The 24,303-nt window shown below is 38.5% G+C and overlaps 1 protein-coding gene across 1 annotated transcript in view; it reads left to right on the top strand.

Moving 5' to 3' along the window:
- The window catches only part of PKD2 (polycystin 2, transient receptor potential cation channel), a 48,737-nt gene continuing 24,434 nt past the window's right edge, over window positions 1-24,303 (top strand). The window contains exons 1-4 of the mRNA XM_079153234.1: window positions 1-706; window positions 8,967-9,080; window positions 20,331-20,464; window positions 22,105-22,355. Of these exons, the coding sequence (XP_079009360.1) occupies window positions 118-706; window positions 8,967-9,080; window positions 20,331-20,464; window positions 22,105-22,355 (1,088 nt within the window). The 5' untranslated portion in view covers window positions 1-117. The remainder of the gene's footprint in view (window positions 707-8,966; window positions 9,081-20,330; window positions 20,465-22,104; window positions 22,356-24,303) is intronic.

Genomic DNA, 24,303 nt, shown 5'->3' with positions numbered 1-24,303 from the left:
GCGGTCGGGGGCGGGGAGCAGGCGGTGGCGGCCCTGGGAAGAAAAGAACATGGCTCCTGCGGAGGGCAGCATCGAGGGCTGCGCAGCGCATCCGCGCGCCGGTCGCCAGTGACCACGATGGTGAACTCCAGCCGCGTGCAGCCACAGCAGCCCGGGGACGCGAAGCGACAGCCTCCGCCCCGAGCGCCGGGCCCCGGGCGGCTGTTGGCAGGCGGCTCGGGCCTCGCCGCCCCGGGCGGCCTCCGGGAGCAGCGGGGCCTGGAGATCGAGATGGAGCGCATCCGGCAGGCTGCCGCGCGGGACCCTCCGGCTGGAGCCTCGGCCTCCCCCTCTCCTCCGCTCTCCTCCTGCTCCAGGCAGGCGTGGAGCCGCGATAACCCGGGCTTCGAGGCGGAGGAGGACGACGACGAAGAGGAGGTGGAAGGGGAAGAAGGGGGAATGGTGGTGGAGATGGACGTGGAGTGGCGTCCGGGCAGCCGGAGGTCGGCCGCCTCCTCGACTGTGAGCTCCGTGGGCGCCCGCGGCCGGGGGCTGGGGAGCTACCACGGCGCCGGCCATCCGAACGGGAGACGGCGCCGGCGGGAGGACCAGGGTCCGCCGTGCCCTAGCCCGGCGGGCGGCGGGGACCCACTGCATCGCCACCTTCCCTTGGACGGGCAGCCGCCCCGCGTGGCCTGGGCTGAGAGGCTGTTTCGAGGACTTCGAGGTAAGAGCACGACCCGCAGTGGCTGATGCACAAACCCGAACTGTCGCTAGCGCCCGGAGCCCTAGCGGGTGGCGAACAGCTGTCCAGGCCTCCACCTAACGCCGCTCTCTGGGTCCCCGCCTCCTTTGGAAGTGCATTCCCCACCTCTGCTAATTCTGCTCTATTTCCGGTACCCTTTGCTCAATTCCCCTGAGCCCTTGTTGGTGAGAATTTATTGGGTACCTCCCTCCCTCTTTAGGATTTGTAAGCTCTTTTTTCTTCCTTTCTTTTTCTTCGTTTGAAAACAAGTGAAAAACAAACTGGGTTTTCATTGGGGGGAAAGGAATGAATATTCCAGTATAACTGATGGTGGTCGCAACTGCATGTTTTACTTAATGTCACAAAATCAAGAAAGTAATAAACTAGCTCCCATTCCTGCCCGTTTCTCCGGTCTTGATGCTCCACTATCCTCTCATTCCCTTCTGGAAAGAGTAACAACACGGTGTTATCCAAATTATGGGAGAAGTGTCAGGTTGTCATTGATGTTGTTTTGATGATGTTGTGTATCATCATTTGGGGAGAAGGTGTTGAGAACACCATAAATAGAATAAAATAATGTCTATGAAATAGATGTTTGGGCCATTTCTAGTTCTATTCATTTTTCTAAAACAGTTGTAAAGAACAGCTTACGTTGCTAAAAAAAAAAAAAAAAAAAAAAAAAAAATGAAAGTGTGTTTTTAAATAACAACGTTCGTTGCGATTCCAACAAAATGACGAAATCTTCAAATACCAGCTGATAAATGTGTCTGAGTTCAGTGCACCCAATTGCCCAAAAGGCAGGAGAGGAATTTTTGAATTAGTTGGTGAGGACACAGATTTTATAGTAGCAAATGATATCCTGTTTTTATAAAGTTTTGTAAGAGACATCCTTGGAAAAGTGTTGCATTAACTCTTACCACTAAATTCTTTTAATCTCCACCTTTACAAGTTTCCATTCTCAGTTTTTTGGAAAGCCTTCTTGTCCTTCTCTGTCAATTTTGAAAATCATTCACAAAAGTCATCCAGGTATTGTTGTAGCAGTGCAGTTAAGACAGATCAGGCCTACACTGGAGTCCCAGTTCTGCTACTTGTTGGCTATATGACCTTGAACAAGTATATTTGACTGCTTTGATTCTTAAATTTTTCATCTATTAAAAAAGATGAGAGATAATCATAGTATTTTTCAATTTGTTGGAAGAATTGAATGAGATATATGAAATGAGTAGGAAGCCTTTGCCCTATTGGGAGTGCTTTATAAATATTATAGTTTATAAAAGTATTTCTTTTACCTTTGTGCTTACACTAGTTTATTTGATTCAGGGTATGATGGAGAACAAAAGATTTTTTTTGATAACCTGAATGAGCAGATTAGTAAAGGACTAATAGTTTTTTAAGGATCAAAATTATATCAAAATAAATTATATGTTATTTCATACTACATAAAATATGATTAAAAATCAATGAAGTTAGAGAAGTTTGTTTTAATTTAATAAATACTAGTAAGTCACATGATCTTTTCAACTCATTTTATTTAATAAAACACTTAACCTTTCACTAAACTCAATAATGGAATACAATAAAATGAGATATATATTTTTATATAAGGGTATATACACATTTATTGCTTTTAAAGAAAAATTTGAGGGATATTACAGCGAATACTAGTTAAGCCATATCAGTGGGAACTTCAAGTTAGCCGAACACATGGGACTTTTAGAGTGTGGTGTGCCCAGAAAGCACAGGGAGGCTGTGTACCCCTTTCCAGTGCTTTGCCCTGTGAATCTCTTCATCTGTTTCCCTGGTAATATCATTTATAATTAACTGATAAATGTAAGAAGAAGAAAATACATCAAGGGTTTAACTTACAGGAGTGTAGACTCAAGCATAAATATTAATTATAGAAAATATTTAAAATTTTATTTTATTTCTTTTAGGAAAAAATAGAGTTGACATTCTTCTTGCTTACTAGATAAGCAACTAGATAAATATCACCCAGTATCTAGTTAATCAGGTGCTAGCAGCTGTGAAAGGAAACAAAACTAGGGTAGCATATCACCATTTTCCTATGGAGAGAACCCAGAATGTAAAATAACTATAAATGGATTGCATTATTTCCCCCCCTTAGGATACCAATGATGGAACTCTTACATGTACTATGTAAGCAGTACCCTAAGATCAGAACAGGAAGTAACTTTTGTGATTTTTAAAGGTAGAAGTTACTCAAGCTTGGAGTGATCAGGAGATTGCCTGGAGTTCTCCTGCCTTAGTGACTTTAAACAGTTCACTCAAATGTCCTCTTAAGTCCCTTCTAGCTTCAGCCTACTTGCTTTTTGTTTAATGACGTGAATTTGAGATGGATAACAAGTGGTCCTTCCTGCTCCTTAGACAGTAGATAGATCTGTCTTCTTAGCACAAGACAGTCAGGAAAGAAGTGCTAAGGACCGATAGTGGGATACATTGTATCTAAACAAGAAATTAAGAATGTCTACCTAAATATTAAGAAGCAATTGAAGGTTTCTGAGTGGAAGGAGAACATGCTGATAGGGACTAGGAGTCAGTAGCTTGGTGAGCAGGAGAACTTGAAAAAGGAAATGCCAAGGCAGGAGACTGAGTAGAAAGTAGCCAGGGTGGAGGTGCTGCAAGCCTGGACCAGATGCAGCAAAGGATGCCTGGAAGATATTCAGTGCCCCAGACGTAGAGAAATTCCCAACCATCTTATTAACTCCTTATTTATTTGAAAACTCTTTTCAGTATAAAGGTAAAATGTGGCACTCTTTGAGTTATATTGTCTGAATTTCTAAAGTTGAATATTTTATGATTGTATCAATTTACTAAGGTCAGTTTCTGCTAATTATTTTAAACATGTATTCTTGGGCTTTTTTGATTCCTAGAGAAATTCCAAAATATGAATTAAATATTCCTAATCTGAAATACTTGGGCTCAGAAGTGTTTTAGATTCTGGAATTTTTTCATATTTTGAAATATTTACATATACAATGAGATTATCTTGGGGTAGGAACCTAAGACTAAACATGATATTCATTTATGTTTCATATATACCTTATACACATGGTCTGTAAGTAATTTATGCAGTATTGTAGTGCACCTGCATTTGGACTATAGTATATGAATTCAGGTGTAGAATTTTCTATTTGAGGGGTCAAACTGGTGCTCAAAAAGTTTCAGATTTGGAATATTTTGAATTTCAAATTTTTGCATTACAAACATTCAACTACCTGCATTGGGCAGGGTGAGATAAGTTACTATAAGAAATAAATGCCTTTCTTCCCATTCAGTACCCTGAAGAACTAATTTCTTAATCACATAATATTCTAAGGAGGGTGTCCAGGTTAGTGGCCTCTCTCCTCCATGGGGTCATTCAGGGAGATAGGCTCCTTCCTTCATGTGGCTCTCCCAGGGCACACGTGCATCACCAGAGCTGGATATCTAGGTTCTGGTGATTAGAGCAGGAAGACAGCTTGCCACTGCTGTTGTCTTAAAGGCCTCATCCTGGAAATGGTCCCCATCACCTCCCCTTAGGCTCCACTGGCAAAGTTCATAATCACATAACAAAGGACATCTGCAAGGGAGGCTGGGAAGGATGATGTAGCCACATGTCCAGAAGAGAAGAAATGGATTTTGGTGGGCAGCTAGTAATCTCTGCCATATTGGTGCTAGGGCTCAAATGAAATACTAGGTCTGCTCTTCTACAAAGTAATCAGACCTTGACACTGACAGTGGTGTGCTATTTGTTTTTGATAAGTGAACTTGTACACTTGGGAGAACCTGAATCCATGTGATAGGCTGTACTCTTGCATTTTCCCTGCCTTTCCTTTTGATATCTTTAGGGGCGCATATTCAGTTATTAGAAAGTTATTAAGACTTAAAAAAGATGGGAAGTTGGCTTGTAGTTGATGGCAGCAAACCCGACAATACACATCCAACCCATCATTCTTTGTTTCAGTTTGTGAGAGTTCACATAGTGTTCTTGAGGCTTCAGAATTCAGTCTTGTTTCATCAACAGCAGTGCATTGCTCTAAATTAGAAGCCTTCAACCTTCAGCCTGGGGTTGAGGGCAGTTTTGTCCCTCAGGGGGCATTTGGCAGGTTCCAAGTACATTTTTGGTTTTGGTAACTCAGGGTGTGAGGTTGGGGGGGCACTCCTGTCATCTCTGGGTAGAGGTCAAGGATTCTACTAAACTTCCTGCAATGCACAAAGGGTCCCCACTCCCACCACAGTCCATTATTCTCCCCTGCTCCAAATGTCAAGAGTGTAGAGGTTGAGAAACCTTGCTGAAGTTGTTAAATTGAATAAAAAAAATAATAATCTGTTGCTCACTGTATTCCAGACACTGTGTTGAACTCTTTATTATGTACATAGTTTGATTTTATCTTCTGGATAAACCTGTGAGGCAAGAACTATCATCATCATCACCATTTTACTGATGAGGTTAAACCACTTGCCCTGTGTCATAACTGTTAAATGCTTGAATCAGAATTTACTTTCAAGCATTGGATTCCAAAGATGTTATTACCCACTACACTGTATCCTTGGAATGCCCACACCTAACTTTAACCAGCCATTTTCACTTTCTCCTACCTTATAACATGGATTCATCAGAATATTCCAGATAAAATTCTTGATCTAGAGAGTAGGACAGCTCTGCCTTTCTTTAAAAAAAAAAAAAAAAAAATGGCATATGTAACGTAAAATGTATCTTTTGGTGGGGAGAGGCAGGGATTGAACTCAGGGGCACTCAACCATTGAACCGCATCCCCAGCTTTAATTTGTATTTTCTTTAGAGACAGGGTCTCATTGAGTTGCTTAGCACCTTGCTTTTGCTCAAGCTGGCTCTCCATCCTCCTGTCTCAGCCTCCATAATCGCTGGGATTACAGGCCTGCACCTTTGCGACCATAAAATGTATCATTTTAACTGTTTTTGAGTGTATAATTCCGTGGCATTTAAGTAAATCCATAAATAACATAATGAATGTACTTAACTTTTATTATTTCCAGAACTTTTTCATCATCCCAAACAGAATCTTTGTATTCACTGACTGCCTATTCTCACTTACACCAGCTGCTGGAAACCTCTATTCTGTTTTCTGCCTCTGTGAAAGTCTCAATCCATATCTTATATAATAAGTGAAATCAAACAACATTTGCCCTTTTGTATCTGGCTTATTTCACTTAGCATAATGTTCTCAAGGTTCATCCAGGCAGCAGTACTTCACTCCTTGTTATGAATGAATTGTGTACCATTGTCTGTCTATGCCATGTTTTGTTTAACTATTCCTTAGTTGGTGGACATGGTTCCCTTCCATTCCCCACCTTTTGACTGTTGTGACTTTCTCTTATTTTTAACCCAAATTTTATCACTTCCTTTTCCTTTTTTGTTTGCACCATGATTTTGAACGAATGAGAATTTATATTTTCATAACCTGAGGGGCTTATTTTGGGGGAGGGTTTCTGCCCTTTGGAGATTGTTAAGGTTATGCTAGTAACAGAATTCATGCACTCAAGGAACATTTTTTGAGAATCCCTTTTATGGTAGGTCTTAGGAACACAGAAAAAATAAGACAAGGACCAACTTTTATAAAGCTCAAAGTTGAGTGGGGGTAATAGAGGTGATAGTAGGCAGTTGCAATGTCAGGTCCTAAGAATGGGAGGAACTCAAGGAAGAGGGAACCAGTTCTATCTGAGGACCTCAGAGACTTCCAGAAGGGGTCAAACTTCAGCTACATTTTGAAGAATGAGGGAGAAATTCAGGGAAGGAACAATAGAAGCAGCAGGACCAAGCAACCTGCCACTCATATTATGGAATCAAAACTTTTTCCCATAGGCAGTTGGAGGACAGAGAGGTTGGGGTGAGGTGAATGGTTCTAGTGACTGGGACCCCAAGTCAGGAGCAGACTGATGGGGAGGGGTGACCAGAGCTGCAACCAGACTTATGAGCTGGGATGGAAGAAATAGCTTGTCAGGACTGTGGAACCAGCTCCAAGTGAGGGATGAGAGGAGGGCCCATTCTGGGGTGAGACCTTAATTTCTGACTTGATGCAATTAACCCAAAGAGGAAAAGTAGATTTCTAGAGAAAGAAAAGAAAAATCCTTGGGGGCCTATGAATCTGAGCCACCTTTGGAATGTGCAGGCCGCCATTTTGGATAAGAATTGCACACTTAACTGTTCTTACTTTATCGGTGCTACTAAATATGGGAAATAGTTGACTGCAGGACAATTATTTTACCTATTTGTGAGTGTAATCACTTCTACATCAGAATGTAAAGAATGTACCTTGTTTCCTAAGGTAGATTCTATATACATACTGAGTGGGAAAATGGAATGAAAATTTTAAAACCCATAAATATTTGAGGAGGTAGGTAGAATAGTTTAGAAAAAGTAAACACTTAATAATTTGTCATATAAAAATATAAGTAAGGAGACTTGTTTGTTTTTCTTAGAAATGTTTCATTCCAGGGCCAGATTTAAATTGCCATAGGTCATTGCAAATTTAGCTTGAATAAAATTTGATCGAAATCTTTTTTTTTCCATTTAAAGAGCAACAATACCACTTGTGAATATTAAGAATCATTCCTATTATTTACACATTGTTATCTATCAATCCTGGGAAAAAATGAAATCTCTGATCAAGTTGGGCAGAGTAATAGCTCTTCCTGATGCTAAGGAGACTAGTTTCTACTCACATGAATATTTTAGACTGGGGCTCCAAAAGAAGTCTACCGAAAGAAATGGTGTGGTTGTATCCAGGACTACTGAGCTTAATCCTTGGCTGCCTCTGTTATTCTGAGTTGTAATTTTCCATGTCATTTAAATTTGTAATAATTCTTTAATATGATAGAGTTTCAATGAACAAACATTCTGCTTGCTGCATTTCTTTTGAGTGAGTAATTTCTGACGACTACCAGATCTTGGCAGAAGCAAACCTGGTCATAAGTTATGCTCCACTTTCAGAGTGGTAAAACCTGTGATGGGTAATACAGTGTCTTTCAATCCAGATGCTGATTTGCCTAAAGGAAACTGGGGAGAAAGAAAGGAAAGGAAAGGAAAGGATGTATCCAAATTTAAGAGGAGAACTAATGTATTATTCTAAGATTTAAAGATTGCATAAACATTAATGATGAAGTCATTTCTTCACAGTGAAAGGTCCTGTACAAATTTTCCCCCTTCTCTGTATGACTTGATTGTGGTTTAAGTACTATGCTATAAGTTTCAATTATTGAAGGAGATAAGGTCTGTAGAATAAAAGCATGAGGTGACATGTAAAGACCGGTGGGTTATTAACAATCAACCTAATCCATCAAAAGGATTGAGACGTTTGTCTTTTCTGGAAAACATTAAGGTTCTTCCAAGAAACTAGTAATGTGACTTAACCACACTGTTCATTAACAGGGGTTTGGATGGCCATCATGTCTGTCTGCTGGCAGAATCCAAAACTGTGGTAACTCTCTCCAGCAAGCTCACGGAGGGTTATGTCATCTTCATGTAGCCAGCCCAATGCTTTTTCCGTCTGCTAAAATATAAAACATAATTGCTGATTTTACTTTTTCTCCAAAGAGAGAGAGACAGAGAGGGAGAGGGAACGGGGAGGGGGATTGTTGCTTTTAATTTGAAGAGCATATGTTAATTGGCATTTTGAAAATCTGCTAAGCTAATCAGGCACCATGGAGTTTTTTTAAAGGACAAAGATGAGCACAGAGTAGCTTTTCTGCCAGTGTGTTAAAAGCATGATGGGTGTTTCCAGCTTGAATTTATGCGCAAACCAGAAATTCTTTTCATTGGGGTGACCTTAAAAGTCATTAGCGATGTAGTCCTTTATCTTCTTAGTTGGGTTTAGCAATCAGATACCAGGCTGTATTTTTTCTCAGATAGAAAGAGCTGTGAGTTGTGCACAATTGCTTAATCTCCTCTTTGAAATTGCCCTCATTTCCTGTCCTAAATTTTTACTAAAATATTTGCCAATGGTCTTGGGAGTTGAGATGACTGGATTATTGCCTCATGTTGGCACATTCAGGGGGACAGCAGAGCATCTGAAATAAAAGCTACTCCTGCTAAACCAGTTTCCTCCTTGCATTCAGAGATTGCTAAAATAAACATATTCATATTTATAGATGAGGACTCCCCTTACAGATTATATTATTTATTTCATGTTTTTCCCTTTTGTCATTCATGACATTTCTTAGATAAAATGACATCTTTTTTTTTTTTTCCATTATTATTTTAAAGGTCTCTGGGGAACAAGACTCATGGAGGAAAGCAGCACTAACCGAGAGAAATACCTTAAAAGCGTTTTACGGGAACTGGTCACATACCTCCTTTTCCTCATAGTCTTGTGCATCTGTAAGTAGACTGTTTGCTTCCACTCATGGAAAAGTTTTGAAAATGTCTGACCTGTCAAAATCATAATTAAAAAGAAGCATGTAGGCACCAGAAGTCTCTAGCCAGCCGTTCTCATCTCCGCTTTGTTTTCAGTTCTGATTAAGAATTTTATAAACACTTTTCTATCTTCTGGAAAGCATACATCAAAACGTCATCAGTATCTGACTAGCCAGGTCATTGTTAGTTGTGGTCATTTCCTTTATGAGAAGCATGGCATAATTTACCAGACAGGAAGAACCCAAGTTCAAGGATTTTAACATTATATTTCATAGCAATGAATATAATATCATCACTGTTATGGGATCAGTGAACATGAAGTCAACATAAGAATTGTTTTCAGAAGAATGACTTCCCCAGTTTAACTTTCAGGAAACACAAATAATGTCACCTGGTGTCTTTTTGATATATTTTTAAAAGTCCCTTCTTTTGGATTTGCTTTGTCAGTGCCTTCATGCCAATTCTTTATTTTTTTCAAAATCTTCAATAATTGCTCCACTTTAGCTCTACAAGAAACTTGTGCAGACCCTTCCCACAGTCCCCAGTACCACAGCATAAGTCTGTTTCCAAGATTTCAGCTATGTTAGATTCCTCACGTGAGAGACATGAAAGTATTTTTTAAATAATCCAAGAAATAAATTTTAAAAACTTGAATAATCTATATATTACATTAAATATCACAAAGCAAGAGATGATACATTATAAACTTTTATGTTCTAAGCTGTTTTTTTACTAAGACTAGTAAGCTCTTAACAAGTTTCACCAGGGCATGTCTTCTTTTTACATTTCCTAAGATTTTGCCTACCCAAGTGGAAAAAAGAAAATTAAAAAATTAGCTTAAAGTCAAAAACTATGTTTGTATGAAAAACATCATCTTCTTGGTTTTCTCACACTAATTTTCTGATATTTTAAAGTATTTGTTTAGGAAGAAGTATCTCATGCTTTTAAAAAATGATTTTAGAACTTTTTTTTAAAGAAAACTCATGATACTTTTTTTATTAAAAAAAGCTTTATTGAAGTATAATTTACATGTCCTAAAACTCATCCATGTAAGTATCATTTTGATATATTTACAAGTATACAGAGTTGTGTAACCCTCAAATTCAATTTTTGAACATTTCCATCATATCAGAAATATTCCCTGAACTTACCTCTGTTGGCTGTGTTTGGCAGTGAGCTCCTTTATCCTTCAAATTCTTCCATTAACTATGACTTACCTTTCAGTTTACAGCATTTTATGGACTTTTTAAATTTTTTTGAGGGAGTTTGAAAGGGACTTGTTTGGTTTTTGTGTCTTTTGACACATAACCTCCTTTAATTCTGTTACCATGAATTTGACTATGTTAGATTCCTCACATAAGTGATATGAGATTATTTATAATGCATGTTATCTAAGAAAGAAATGCTAAAAAGCTTGAATAATCTATATGTTACATTACAAAGCTAGAGATGACATTTTTTAAACTCCTGTGTTCTAATCCCGTAGAGCTTAGAATACTGAAGTGGAATTTGCTTTCTGCATAGACATGACACTTAAAATACTAAACTGCAGTGGCCTAAAATATTAACAAGTTGATTAGAATTATCTAGCTTTTTCAATAAGCACACATATTTCTCCAGCAAAATAGGCCTCCCCTATAAGTAAATCTAGAATTACAGAAACCACCTGAACATCAGAATTACCATGAGAATTAAAAAAAAAAAAGTAATTACAGTTTGCCCAGATCCATTAACCCAATCTTCTAAGATATGAGTTTTCAGATGTAGTGTTAAGTTTGGGAAATAGGCCAGAGAAGTACACAGAAGAGCTTAGAAAACCTGCCACAGTCACATGACAAATTAGTATTTCTTATTTAATTTAGAATTTTTATATTCTTTGTTCTTTTTCACCCTAATCGTACTTTTCCTTAATTTAATAAGCATAATTTTATTTTTAGAATATTTTAGCATCTCTGGTTAAGATGGGATCTTAGTAATCATATGGTCAAAATTCCACTGAATGTTAAAATTTCCCCTGTACCATTTCTTCCAAATGACCAATCACCCTCCCTTTGATTGAGCTAGAGGCCAGGTTAAAAGATTGACGTTTTGGAAATAGGTTATTTTATTTTTATCCAGCTAAGTTGCAAAGTTCTTCCTTCTGTGAAGTCAAAGGCTTTCCTCTGTAACTCCTTCTCCTAGTTCTACTCTCTTAACCTAGTGATGCCAAGTACCTTTTCTATGTCTGTTCTAATCTAGCCCTTTGGATGTCTGCAGCCAGCCAGTCTGCCCTAAGTCATCTCCAGGATTAAGCTTTCTGGTTTGTTCACCTGTTGATCCTGTGATTGTATACATGGTTTTGAGGAATTCACAGGATGGTAACTCCCAGTAGCATGTATTCTGTTCTTCAGAGTTCCTCACTGTGGACACTGGGGTCATGAGATTCCTTTTCCAGACACTGCCCTGCCTTCATGCAGTGATTCCCTAGTCTCTTCACCAAAAGCCGTAAAGCTCTGTGTCTTCTGATTCTTATTTGAGCATTTTTTCCTGGATCATAGTAGAGGGTTTCCTTTCAACCTCTTAAATTTTATCTCATTAGGTTCTGCTCATCATTCCAAGGTTTTGAAATTATCTTAGATTTATTCATCTCACATATCAGCTCTTCTTTCAGCTTCACAGTATCAGCCAAGTTATCTTTTATGTGCTCAACCTTGTAGATTGATAAGTCAAAAAAGACTGACCAATGAACATCAATCCATTAATCAGCACCTTCAGATGAAGTTCACTCATTGCATTATCATCCAGCTAGTATTCATAAACAGGTTAATATTTAAGACTTTTTAATGCCTATCTGAATAATTCTGTTATTCCTCTGATCTATCAACTGTTGACTAAAATTTAAAAACCAGGATTATCAAGCATGATTCAATCCTAATAAAGCCTTACTGACTTCTAGTGATGGAGTTCTTTCCCTGTAACTCAGAAACCATCTTTTCAATTACTAATTCTGATATTTTGCCAGCAATATCAATATCAAATGACTGTGAATTTTCAAAATCATTACTCTCTGTGCAAATGAGATCATACTCTTAATCTTGTCTATGTCTGCATATTTGCATATTCAAAGTTCTTTTGCTTCATACAGATCTGAGTTCAAATTCCAGCTCTACCAGTGAGATGCTAGGGAAACTTGAGTGAATTATTTAATCTTTTTGAACCTTTGTTTCCTCATCTGTAAAATACTTGTTTTGAAAGATTGTTTTGAAGATTAGAAATAATACATAAAAAGTTCCCAGGATACTCTCTCTTATACAACAGCAGTGAGAAGTAAATCTCCAAATCATTGACAACATCAGAATGACCATATTGGTGGGTTCTAAGAACTATAAGTTCTAATTATCTGAGTCCAGATTCCCAGTTCCTTTGGAAGTAGCTAAATGCCCATTAAGAGCTTATCATTCACCTTAACACGTTAGTTCTGTCCCCTGTTTTAAAAAAGCAGTCTACTTTGCCAAGAGGATAGAAATAACATGTAAATTATGTAATCCTACTTTCTAATTTAGGATTTATTCTTACTTGAAACCTGAGTTTGCTATGAATTCACCATCAAAGTACATATATATATATATATATATATATATATATATATGGGTTACTGTTTTAAACAGTAATGGTATTTTAAAAATTTATTTATTTTGATTCATTGTACACAAATGGGGTACAACTATTGTTTCTATGGTTGTACATGAAGTATAGTTGCACCATTTGTGTAATCATGCATGTACATAGGGTAATGATGTCTCATTCTGTTATTTTTTCCTTCCCTGCAACCCTCTTTTTCCTCTATACAATCCATCCTTCCTCCATTCTTGCCTCTCTCCCACCCCCTGTTATGTATCATCATCTGCTTATCAGAGAGATCATATGGCCTTTGGTTTTTTGGGATTGGCTTATCTCACTTAGCATGATATTCTCCATCTACACTCATTTACCTGCAAATGCCATAATCTTATTTTTCTTTATGGTCGAGTAATATTTCATTATGTATATATACCCCAGTTTTTTATCCATTCATCAATTGAAGGGCATATAGGTTGGTTCCACAATGTAGCTATTAGTAATGCTATTTCACTTTTGTTAGTTAGATGCCAAAGTTATAGGAAGGAATAAGGAGTATTTCAGAAGATTTTTGCAAAAAGCTTTTTACTTTTCAGCCTATATGATAAAAATAGATTTGTCTCTTCCTTTTTTTATGCTCTCTACTCATGCTACAAAGTTGTTCAGACCTCTTCACTAAACATAATAATGGAAATTAAAAATTTAACTGAATCAGTACCATAGAAAGTCAGTATTTTTATAAGTCAAAGAAATTAAAATGCAGAAAATTGTAAAGAATATATATATATAAGGAATATTACAAAATAATATTTTAACAAATTTTAAAGTCAAATCACTGAGAAAAACAGGAGATTTCTGTAAATGTTTTGCAGGAGGAAAAATGTAACTTTTTTCAGAGTGAAATATGTAATCCATTCATGTGAGAAGTCTTCGACTTTAAACTCACTGGTGTGCAAAGAAGTAATAAAGATGGGAGAATGAACAGCAAAGGCACAATACAATCTGATATGTCCTAGGAAAGGATGATCTCTTTTAAGAAAAAATCTGTTTCTCCATTTCTTTATATCTAGTAATAGGCTTTCCCTTGTGTTCTGAGAGAAGAAAGGAATATTTTATTTTACTTGTAAAACTATGCAAGGATGCTAGTCTATAGTCTTCCTGATTTGCAGCAAATCCACACAGATTGAGTTGGTGATGACAGTGTTCACTAAAGTCAAGGTTAGGGGTTTATGGTCACACCAGTAGGGCACTCCCTCCACTTCTGGTGACAAACATTCCAATAGCTTCCCAAGTAGTTTCCCACAACAGACACCTGCAGAGTGAAGATACAGGTCACAGTCCCTGCGAAGTAATTGTTAAAGCCTTTTACTGTGGCTGGAAAACTCCTTGTCCATTCTGGTGAATTGACTAGACAAAAACTCAACTTCACAATGACAAGAAAGAAAAGATGTACAGAAATGACTTTAATCACGATCTTGCTTTAATGTATATGTAAATTTTCTCTTTTGTTTTGAAACAAAAGAAGCAAAATACTAGTCTGCCACTGATTTTCTCAAAAGCTCTTGTGTCAGCATCTTCTGTGCCTTAAATAGTTCCATCAGAACTTCTTGTTTACTGGATTAAATACATGGGAATTTGAATAACTATTTCACAAACTCTTACTGATTCTGCAGTCTCTCTTCCACCTCCTAAAAGCCCTGTACCAAGGTCATTGGGGATCTGTTTATTGCCAAATTCTATGGGCTCTTTTTAGCCCTCTGGGATTTGGTCCCTTGACATTTAGCTTTCTGGAAACTTCCTTCCCTCCTTGCCTTCTTTAACTCCCTGTCTTCTGGTACCTCCTTGCCTTATTTACTTCCTTTGTTTCTTCATTCTTTGAAACATGTATAGGCAGAGTATTTGCTGTGACTCGGTACTTAGCTTTCTCTTAGGTGATCTTTCCCACAGCAAAGCTTCAACTAGTCACGTTACATGGTGACTCCCAAGTCCTTCTTTGCAGCTTCAGACTTTTGTCATACACACTTTGTGCCAGATTCTACTAGACATCCCTGTGAATTTTCTCACTGGCATTGCATCCCTAATGGTCCTAAACCTGTCACATCACACCACCCTTTAAGCATGCTTCAGTCATGTTCTTCACGTGAGTGAACATTGCCATCATCTATGAACACCTCAGCCAAAGCTTGAGTGGCTTCTGAGATACCTGCCCTTACCTTTTTAGTATCTCTCAAATCTGTCTTCTTTCATACATCAATCTGGTTCCTGTTTTAACTGTCTCTCCTGAATTATTCACTTTTTCATTCATGTAATTAATTGCAAACAGATTTAGGTTCTGCCCTTAAGTGTAGTAATATGGAAGTTTACAACTGGGAAAGAGGGGTCTCCTACAGGAAGGGGCTCTCTCACTCTTGAAGCAAGAGTGTGAGCCACTCTGATGAAGAGAGAACTTGAAGGTTCTGAAGCAGGAAAAAGACTCAGCATTCTGAAAGCTGAGTAAAGCCGGTTACTGTACAGTGCCATCAAATGAAGATGGAAAAGTGATCAGGGACCAGACTCTATAAATTTTCTGGGCTTTGATGAGGGCTAACATTGGGAAGTCAGTATTTTAAGAGAGTTATATAATCCATTTAAGTTTTAAGAGGATGACCGAAAGCCACTTGGACCAGTTTGGATTGAAGCCACTCTCTCTGTGTCTCAACTTTTAGGATTACCAGGCCCTGCCTCCAGGTTCTAGTGCCTCTAAAACAGATTAATGCAGGTGGTTTTCCCAAGGGACAAGCTGTAATTAACTCAGCTTCAAGATAAAGTTTAAAATCTTTAGATAATGGACTAGCATTTCACTTTACAGTCTTTGCTTATTTTTTTTCAGAATTTCCATTTCCTGAGAGCAACTGGTATTTCAACCTCCTCAAAATTTGAGAGCAAATTTTGGCTCTCAAATTTGTCTCTAGGTGTAAGGTTCCCTTACTATCAATCTAATTTCTCCCATTAAAGAAAAATTGTACAGTATTTGTTGAGGCATGGTAAGGTAGACAGGACCATCATGATGGGTATAGGGAAGGATGTGCTAAATGCAGCATAGGCAAGTGGGAATTTATTGCCAAGGAACAGAGTAAAGAGTCAGTGAATAAAAAGTTTCTAAGAGGAAATATGGTTAAGGAGGATTCTGACTAAAGATGGGCCGGAGTCAACAGACATCAACTGAGGAACCTGATCAGATAATAGAGGGTGAAGGTCTTTGCTAAACTGATTTAACAAAATTCTTTGCTAAAACTCGACTTTATAATAAATCTGGGACAATTACATTTTTCTGCTATTTTGATTTCCTCTTTGGCCTACAAGTAATTAAGGAAAAGAAACTTTCTAAATTGCTTTGTGACTTAATTTTGTATGTTCATGCTAATTCATCTTTTTTTCATTCATTTTCAGAATTTATGCTTTAAAAAAACGTTGACTGGTTATGTTTTTCTGTTTGTTTTGAGAAGTTCATTTGTCTTGTATTTATCCTTAAAACAACAGAAATTTATCGTCTCAAAGTTCTGAGGTAGAACGTCTGAAGTCAAAGTGTGGGCGGGGCGCTGCTCCCTCTGAACTAGGGGGGTCCATGCTTCCCTCTTGTAGCCTGTGTGGTTGCTGCGGCCCTCCCCTCCTAGGTGTGTCAGCATTGCTCCAGTCCCCCGTCTCCGCATTCTCCCTCTCTGTCTACAAGTGGCCAGCCTCTTAAGAAACATGCCCAGTTGATTTTTAATTTGGGGGATTTACTGATGTTCCCTTTGTGGCCTGGTACATTACCAAGTTTCTAAATTTTTTTTTATTTTTACAGAAAGCATTTGGATTCATTGTACACAAATGGGGTACATCATTCCGTTTCTATGGTTGTGCACGATGTAGATTCATACCATTTGTGTAATCATACATGTACATGGGGTTATGATGTCGTCTCATTCCACCATCTTTCATATCCGCCCCCCCATTTCCCTCTCCATAGTCTAAAGTTCCTCCATTCTTCTCTTACCTAGCAAGTTTTGTAAATGTTCCACAACTGCTTGAGTAACAATGTGAGTGATCTCTTTTGATTATACTTGAGTAACCCGTATTCAAAAGACTAAGGCCTAGAAGTGTTTGGGATTTGGGAGTAGATGTTGGTATGTTTGTTTGTAATGAGCTATCTTGAGGATGGGACCCATGTTCACATGTATCTTATACACATACCCTTAAGGTAATTTTATACAATATTTTTAATAATTTTGTTCATGAAATAAAGGTTCATGGCATGGAATTTTTCCACTTGTAGCATCATATCAAGTCCTCAAAAACTTACAGATTTTGCAACAAATTCAGATTTCAGATTTTGGGGTTAGGGTTGATTAACCTATATGAAGTCTTATATTTGTGTAGTAATTTATTCAGTTCAAATTCCCTATATGTCTACATAAATTTTCATCTACTTTCTCTGTCAAATATTGACAGATGTAAAGTTACATTTCTATGATTTTTCTAATTCTTACACTACTTGCAAGTATCAATTTATATTTCTTGATGATTTGTTATTTGATACACATGAATTCATGATACTTAAATATGCATGGTATCATTTTCAATATAAAATAGTTTATATGATTAAGTTTTCCTTTTATAATCTTTTTCATATTCTTACATTCACTTAATAACTTTATTTAAAAATATTTTGAACCTTTTTACTCACTTTTTCTTTTCAACTCCATATTGAATGTTTCTTATAAAAATTCTATAGATGCATTTTGCCTTTTTTAACCAATTATTTAAAACCTTGTTGTCTAATAGAGGTTTAGCCTATTTCAAAATTAGCAGTTGTCCAAGATCCCAAGACACCAAGACCCACAGTCATGAAGCCAGATATTCAGAATGAGGCATAGCTGAAACTCTGGACTAAATCATCTGACTCCAAATTCAGGGGTTGTTGAGCAGCCACCCACATGATTCAGGCTGCGGCTTACTCCTGGAGTGTGTAAAACTGCCACTCAACAATATCGCATGACAGCTGGGTGTGGTGGTACATGCCTGTAATCCCAGCTACTCAGCAGGCTGATGCAGGAGGATTGCAAGTTAAGAGATTGGGCTCAGCAACTTAGCAATACCCTGTCTCAAAAGTAAAAAGGGCTGGAGATGTAGCTCAGTGGTATAGCAACCCCACATCCAATCCCCAGGACAGGGAATTAAGAAAAAAAAGGACTATATACCTGTTCATCCTAGGGCCTGGTGCAAGAAAGGGGCTGACCTCATGAAAGGTGTGTTAAAATAATCATCCTTCAGGGTGAGAAAGTATTGTTTTCCTTGATGTCCAGCGGGTGGTGCTGCACAACCAGGGGCAGTTTGCTTCCCTTTGGGTGAAGGTGTGGAAATCAATACAAATCCTGAGACTTTCAAAAGCAAAACTCAATACTGGGTCTTACACACAAAAGGAAAATGAAAGATAAGCATTTTTAAAATCATACTAAAATACGTAAATGTATACGTAACTGGATCATATTTAGAATTCAGAAGGTTTAAGCTATCAAAATTCATTTTTAAAAGCAACAACAAACCCATAGGCAAAAAAAACCCTCCTAGCATTCTATATTGACTCATTCAAAAGAATTACAATTTAATGTTAACTAAAAGCAACCAACTTAATCATTAGTGGGCTTTGGCAGCCTTCACTACTTACTCTTTTGTGTCATCTTTGTCCCATTAATTGGCTCTGGATCCACAGAAGGCCTCTGCAGAGTATACTGCACCTGTGTACACCTCTTGGTGGTATCTGTGCAGGCAGCACAGCCCCTGAAATGCTATGAACTCCTCTCCTGGAGAAAGAGGTCACCTGTTGTTTGTCTTCATGTTTAGTACCTGTTCTATCAATGTTAATGTGTTAGAATTATAAACCTTTAGGATTCAATACATTTTGAAAGGTAGAAACTCAGGTAACACTTGGAGAAGACTCTTCTTGACCTAACTACTTTGGGTCACAGGATGACAGGTGAGGGAGCCTGAGCGAGGGGTCGGGAAATTGTTCATACCTCTTTGATATATTATATAAGTTGTGAACATATGTATATTTATTGCTTGATTGCTTTAGTTGAGCTCAGTTGTATTTGAATCACTGTTATCCATTCCTCTTGTTTAATAATCTGCATTTTTATATGCAGAAAAGATGAAGAGGGCTATATGAGAGATTGACTAAATAACATTGAATCCCCAAATAATGTAAGTTTAATATGCATTTTGTGAAGCCTGAAGATTATTATAAAGTCAGGTAAGTCTTCAAAAGAAATATGACACATATTTTGTCCCCTTAAAACTTTTGTTAGCAAATTATAGGAAATGTACCTTGTTGCACTTATAATAATTACAACCCAGTAAGAGACATTACTTTTTAAATTTTGAAATTTTCAATAAATAGGTTGTAACAACCCAGAGAGGGAGGAAGAAGCACCATTATTGACATTTGTTAAGTGTCACACATAAAGTACCAGGTAAATCTTAGTCATTTTTGTTTAAGAGTCAGAAACTCTCAAGGAATAGGTAATTATCCCATCTTACAGAAGGGAAAACTGAAGCTCATGAAGTTTAAACCACTTGCTCAGCATGGGTAATAAGGAGTATGGCCAAGAGTCAAACCCTGATTTATATTGACCTCACAAGTTTATAAATTACCTTCCCACCTTTTCCAAGACCAGTATGATGAGTAATCATGGCAGGGACCAGCTTAGGTTAGAGGGCACCACACAGGGTTTTACTGGTAGGTGGGAGGCAGATAGGTCTATGTCAGTGGGCCTCCAGGGAGAGAGATGGTGAAACAAAGTGATAATTCAAGTTGAATGAAAAGGCTCTTTGTAGAGTTATGGCAGCATTAAGGGAATCAGCACCGAAGCTGAGGTTCTCTGGGAAGGTTACTACCTCCAGGATGAAGAGACTCCAGGAGAGAATGCCCTGGCAAAAATCCAGTGTATCTGGGAAAAGATTCCACCAGAAACTGTGGCCAGGACCCTTTGCTAATTTGTATCAGATGGTGATAATGGAGCATAGGAATGGACAAACCCAGATTTCTGTCTCCTCTGGCCCACATGGTGCGGAGGATCTCAGGTGGTCAAGTTCACAGAGGTCACCAGGAACTGAGCAGGGAGAGAGAAATGGAGGGTTCATCTGGGAGAGCCAGAGAAGGGCCTGCCTGCGTCATCCTAAGCAGCATGGGTACAGCCATAGCTTGAGGGGCTTGGCACTGCTCCTGTTGGACCTGTGCACATCAGCCCCACCAGCCTGTGGTCTGATCCTCAGGCTGTGGGAGATGACCAACAGGCACGTTGGAAAGCCCAAGCATCAAGTAAAATATCTGATCTTAACTTGATGCTCAGTGGTGAACCAATTTTGTTTCACAGAGATCAATATTAATGTTAAATGTGTCTTTTAAGCCAAAGAGGTAGGGATATCCTAAAAGAATGATGTAGGAAGGAAGGCAGGTGTAAGAATGGACGTAACATGGATGCTTGTCCATTCAAAATGTTCATCCATCAGAAATAGTCCTCTCATGGAAGCTGTAGGCTGTGCAAATGTGTGTGCAGGTTCCCTGGTGGGGCTCACTGGGCTCTTTCTCTGTTCCAGTGACCTATGGCATGATGAGCTCCAATGTGTACTACTACACCCGGATAATGTCACAGCTCTTCCTAGACACCCCAGTGTCTAAAACAGAGAAAACTAACTTTAAAACTCTTTCTTCAATGGAGGACTTCTGGAAGGTATTTGCAGATAACTTTGAAAGTACCTCTTTATGCCTGAACATTGTTTATTTGGCCTCAGAAGTTCACTGCATGAGTGTTTTCAGGGCCTGCTGTGTGCTTACCACTGTGTGAGATGTTGTAAATCATGATGAGTTCTTCAAAGCTACTGTTCCTACCTTCAAAGAAAGATAAAGTTCAGATTTATTGAGATCTTTGCAGGTGCTTTGTGCCGTGGGGGGCATTTCATACCTTCCCTATTTAATCCCCATGGTAAATTTACAAGGTAAATACTGGTACTGTCCCCAGTTTGCAAATGAAATTCAGATGTTTAAATGTGCAAGGTCACAGGGTTAGGGAATAAGAGACTTGTTCCCAGAATGACAGTCACTTTTCCATCCCAGTTTATTATTCATTCAGCCATTAATAGTTCAGTAAACATTGAGAATCAGGAGAGCATTTTGGTTGCTCTGTGTTGCTTTGCTTTTTGTTTTGTCTTTGTTGGTGATGGCATGTATTCCCCAATCTTGGGATGGTGTCTGATACAAAGTAGGCACATTCTTTCAAGGGTCTAATATAAAACTCAACCCAGCCCCTTTCCCAGTGTCACAAATTCTGCCATAGTAGCAGAGCATAAGTAAAAAGTGATACATAGGATAGATTTTAAGCCAAGATGGGCAATATGGTGCTCTGTGCCAAAGAAAATCTGATGGAAATGGAAATGATTGTTTTTCCCTGGTGAGACACTTTGTAAAATTCTGACTAAACCCTGGGTCAGAACAGTTGATTTTAAGCATACAAAAAACGGAGTCAGGGGAACCTATTAATATTTAATGGTACTTGGCATCCAAAAGCACACTTGTATAATTTTAACCTTTCACCCCCTCAGTGGAGCTGGTCACTCTCTCTGCTGATCATCTGATAAATATCACATACTGAGAAGTGGCTAGATCTGTCTTCCCTTGGGGTGCAGCTCCTTGTACAAACTAACAAGAGACTTCTCATACATATAAAATTCTGTGATAATAAATTCCAAGCTCCAAATAGGAGGGGAGATGTTGAAGGGCTCCCCATATAGCAAGAGTCCAGACATTAAAAAAAAAAAAAAATCCACCAGATGATAGATTGGCCACCAGCACTCTTGCCTTTTGGCTCAGAGCCATGATTATGTGAAATGATGTTTTCATAAGGAAGGGTGGAATTGACTGTGGCTATGTACTCACACAACACTCTCACCCCACTGCCTTTAGTCCCAGGACAGAAATCAGAGTTGCCACTTATTAAGCACCTGCCCTGTGCCAGGTGCACTGACCACACAAAATATGAACTTTCCAGATGTGAGAATCCTGGTCAAAAGATACTGAGTAAAGCCTCACAGCTAGCAAGTGAGGGAACAAAATCCAAACCCAAAAGCTCTCTGACAATAGAACCCACTCTTACTGCTTTACCTTGTTCAGAGTTGCCAAGACCCTGGTCATGCACATATTGCAGGCAGAGGAAAGACAGTTACTCAGAGGTTTTCAAAAGCATGCCTTTTGACTGTAAATGTGGCTCAGTGGTAAGATGCTTGCCTGGCACCTGTGAAGCTCTGGGTGTGATTCAGCACCAAAAATATAAAGAACAAAAGGCAAAAGAAGAAAAAAAGTTTTCTCTGCTTTCAGTTTGCAGAAGGCCCCTTACTGGATGGGCTGTACTGGAAGATGCAGCCCAGCAACCAAACAGAAGCTGACAACCGAAGTTTCATTTTCTACGAGAACCTGCTGTTAGGGGTTCCACGCATACGGCAAGTCAAAGTCAGAAATGGATCCTGTTCCATCCCCCAGGACCTGAGAGAGGAAATTAAAGAGTGCTATGATGTTTACTCTGTCAGTAGCGAAGACAGGGCTCCATTCGGGCCACGAAATGGAACTGCGTAAGTATCTGTGACTTGTAACCACTAGTGACATTGACTCATTGACTCATTCTCTGACCTCCCACTAAACCTCAATCATATATTCTTTTGATAGCTTCAGCAATTAGAAGATGCCTTCAGTGAATCCTCAATGTTTACATTAAAACCTGGGCCAAACTGACCTCTGGTGTCTCAAGTTTTCTCTACTTTTCAACCCCTTTCTAGTTTTCATATGCATATTTTCAGAATGCTAAATTATTGATTATATGATCCCCCCAAAAGAAATTATCTAGTCTTTGAAAGTTTCACTTAAGACGCTTTGGTCCTTTTTAAAATTAGTGCATCATAGTTATAAATAATATTGGGGTTCATTTTGACATAATTATACAAGCATGGAATATACTTTGTTCCGGTTCAGCACCTAGTACTTCCCTTTTCCCTTCTCTTCTCCCTCTCCCATTTTCCCTCACCTCTACTCTGCTAGCCTTTCTTCTGTTTATTTGTAGTTTTTTTTTTTAAACTTAGTGTGCAATGGATCTGTATAAAGGTGAAATTCACTGTGGCATATTCACAGATGTACGTAGTAGCATGGTTTGGTCAGTTCCATTCCACCATTCCTCCTTTTCTCCATCCCTCCTCCCTCCCCGTTAATCCCTTTTCTCTCCTTTACTGATCTCCCTTTTGTTTTCTTGAGATTCTCCCTCAGCTCCTCACTTTCCCCCTTATTTTGGTCTAGTTCTTGCAGATGAGAGAAAATATTCGACCTTGACCTTCTTGGTCTGACAGTCTTTTTTTTTAATGTATAAGACTTATTGTCTCCTAGGAACTTTTTGATGCAAAATTTTTTTTTAATTATTTCTTATAAATGTACTCTCATTCAGAATGCAATTATTTAAAGTGTAGTTATTGTGGGACACATGACAATTGTACATATTTTTGGTGCAGTACAATAATTTGATAAAGGTTTACAATGTATCATATCAAATTAGAGTAATTAACATTTCCATCTCCTCAATCTTGAATCATTTCTCTGTGTTGGGAAGTTTTAGTTTCCTGTTATTTGGAGACATATCGAAAGTTATTGCAGACTCTAGCTACCCTGTGTGGTATGGAACATCAGAAGTATTTTTTCCTATTGACTGGGTTTTCATGCCCCTGATCTGGCTTCTTTTTGTCCCCACGCCATTACTTCTCCTAAACTGTAGTGATCACTATTTTGGACTTGTATTTTATGAGATTGATTTTATAATTTTCACATATGGGCATTAACTGAAATATTTGTCCTGTTCTTGTCTTCTTTAATACCATCATGTCCTCCATGTCCATACCTTTTTGCACAAATGGCAGGATCGCATGCTTTTTGAAATTGCTGAACAGTTTTCCTGTGTGTGTGTGTGTGTGTGTGTGTGTGTGTGTGTGTGTGTGTGTGTGATTTTTTAATCCATTCTTCAGTTGATGGAAACTTCTGTTGATTCTGTATCTTGGCTATCGTGAATAGTGCTGCAGTAAACAAAACATGGGGATGCAGGGGTCTGTTTGATATACTGATTTAATTTCCTTTGGATAAATACCCACTAGTGAGATTGCTGGCTTGTATGCCAGTTCTACTTTTAATTTTTCAGGGAATCTCCATGAAAATTGTGTTTTCTTAAAGTGTGAGCTGGTGAGGTAGGTTTTTGTTTGATTTATATCCCCTCGTTTAAAAGGTATGTTTATAATCTTAAGTATACATTTGTACATGTGCACATTTGTAGGATTTTTAGTGTACCTTGGTACCCATGCTTCAAACATTTTCTGTATTAAGGATGGACACTTCTTGGTTTAGAATTACTGCAGTAATTCTAGAGAAATAGGCTAAGCTCTTAGGCTGTCTCGGGTGGGCCTCATGGGGTGGCTGCACCAGGATAAGTCACTGTAGCAGAGCTGAACTACTACCGTCAGGTCATCGAGATAATTTTCTTGAGAATTG

This window comes from Sciurus vulgaris (assembly GCF_902686455.1).
Source record: "Sciurus vulgaris genome assembly, chromosome: 9".
In the NCBI taxonomy this organism is placed as follows: Eukaryota; Metazoa; Chordata; class Mammalia; order Rodentia; family Sciuridae; genus Sciurus; species Sciurus vulgaris.
The sequence above is the reverse complement of the archived record's forward strand: the minus strand, read 5'-3'. Positions and strand labels throughout refer to the sequence as shown.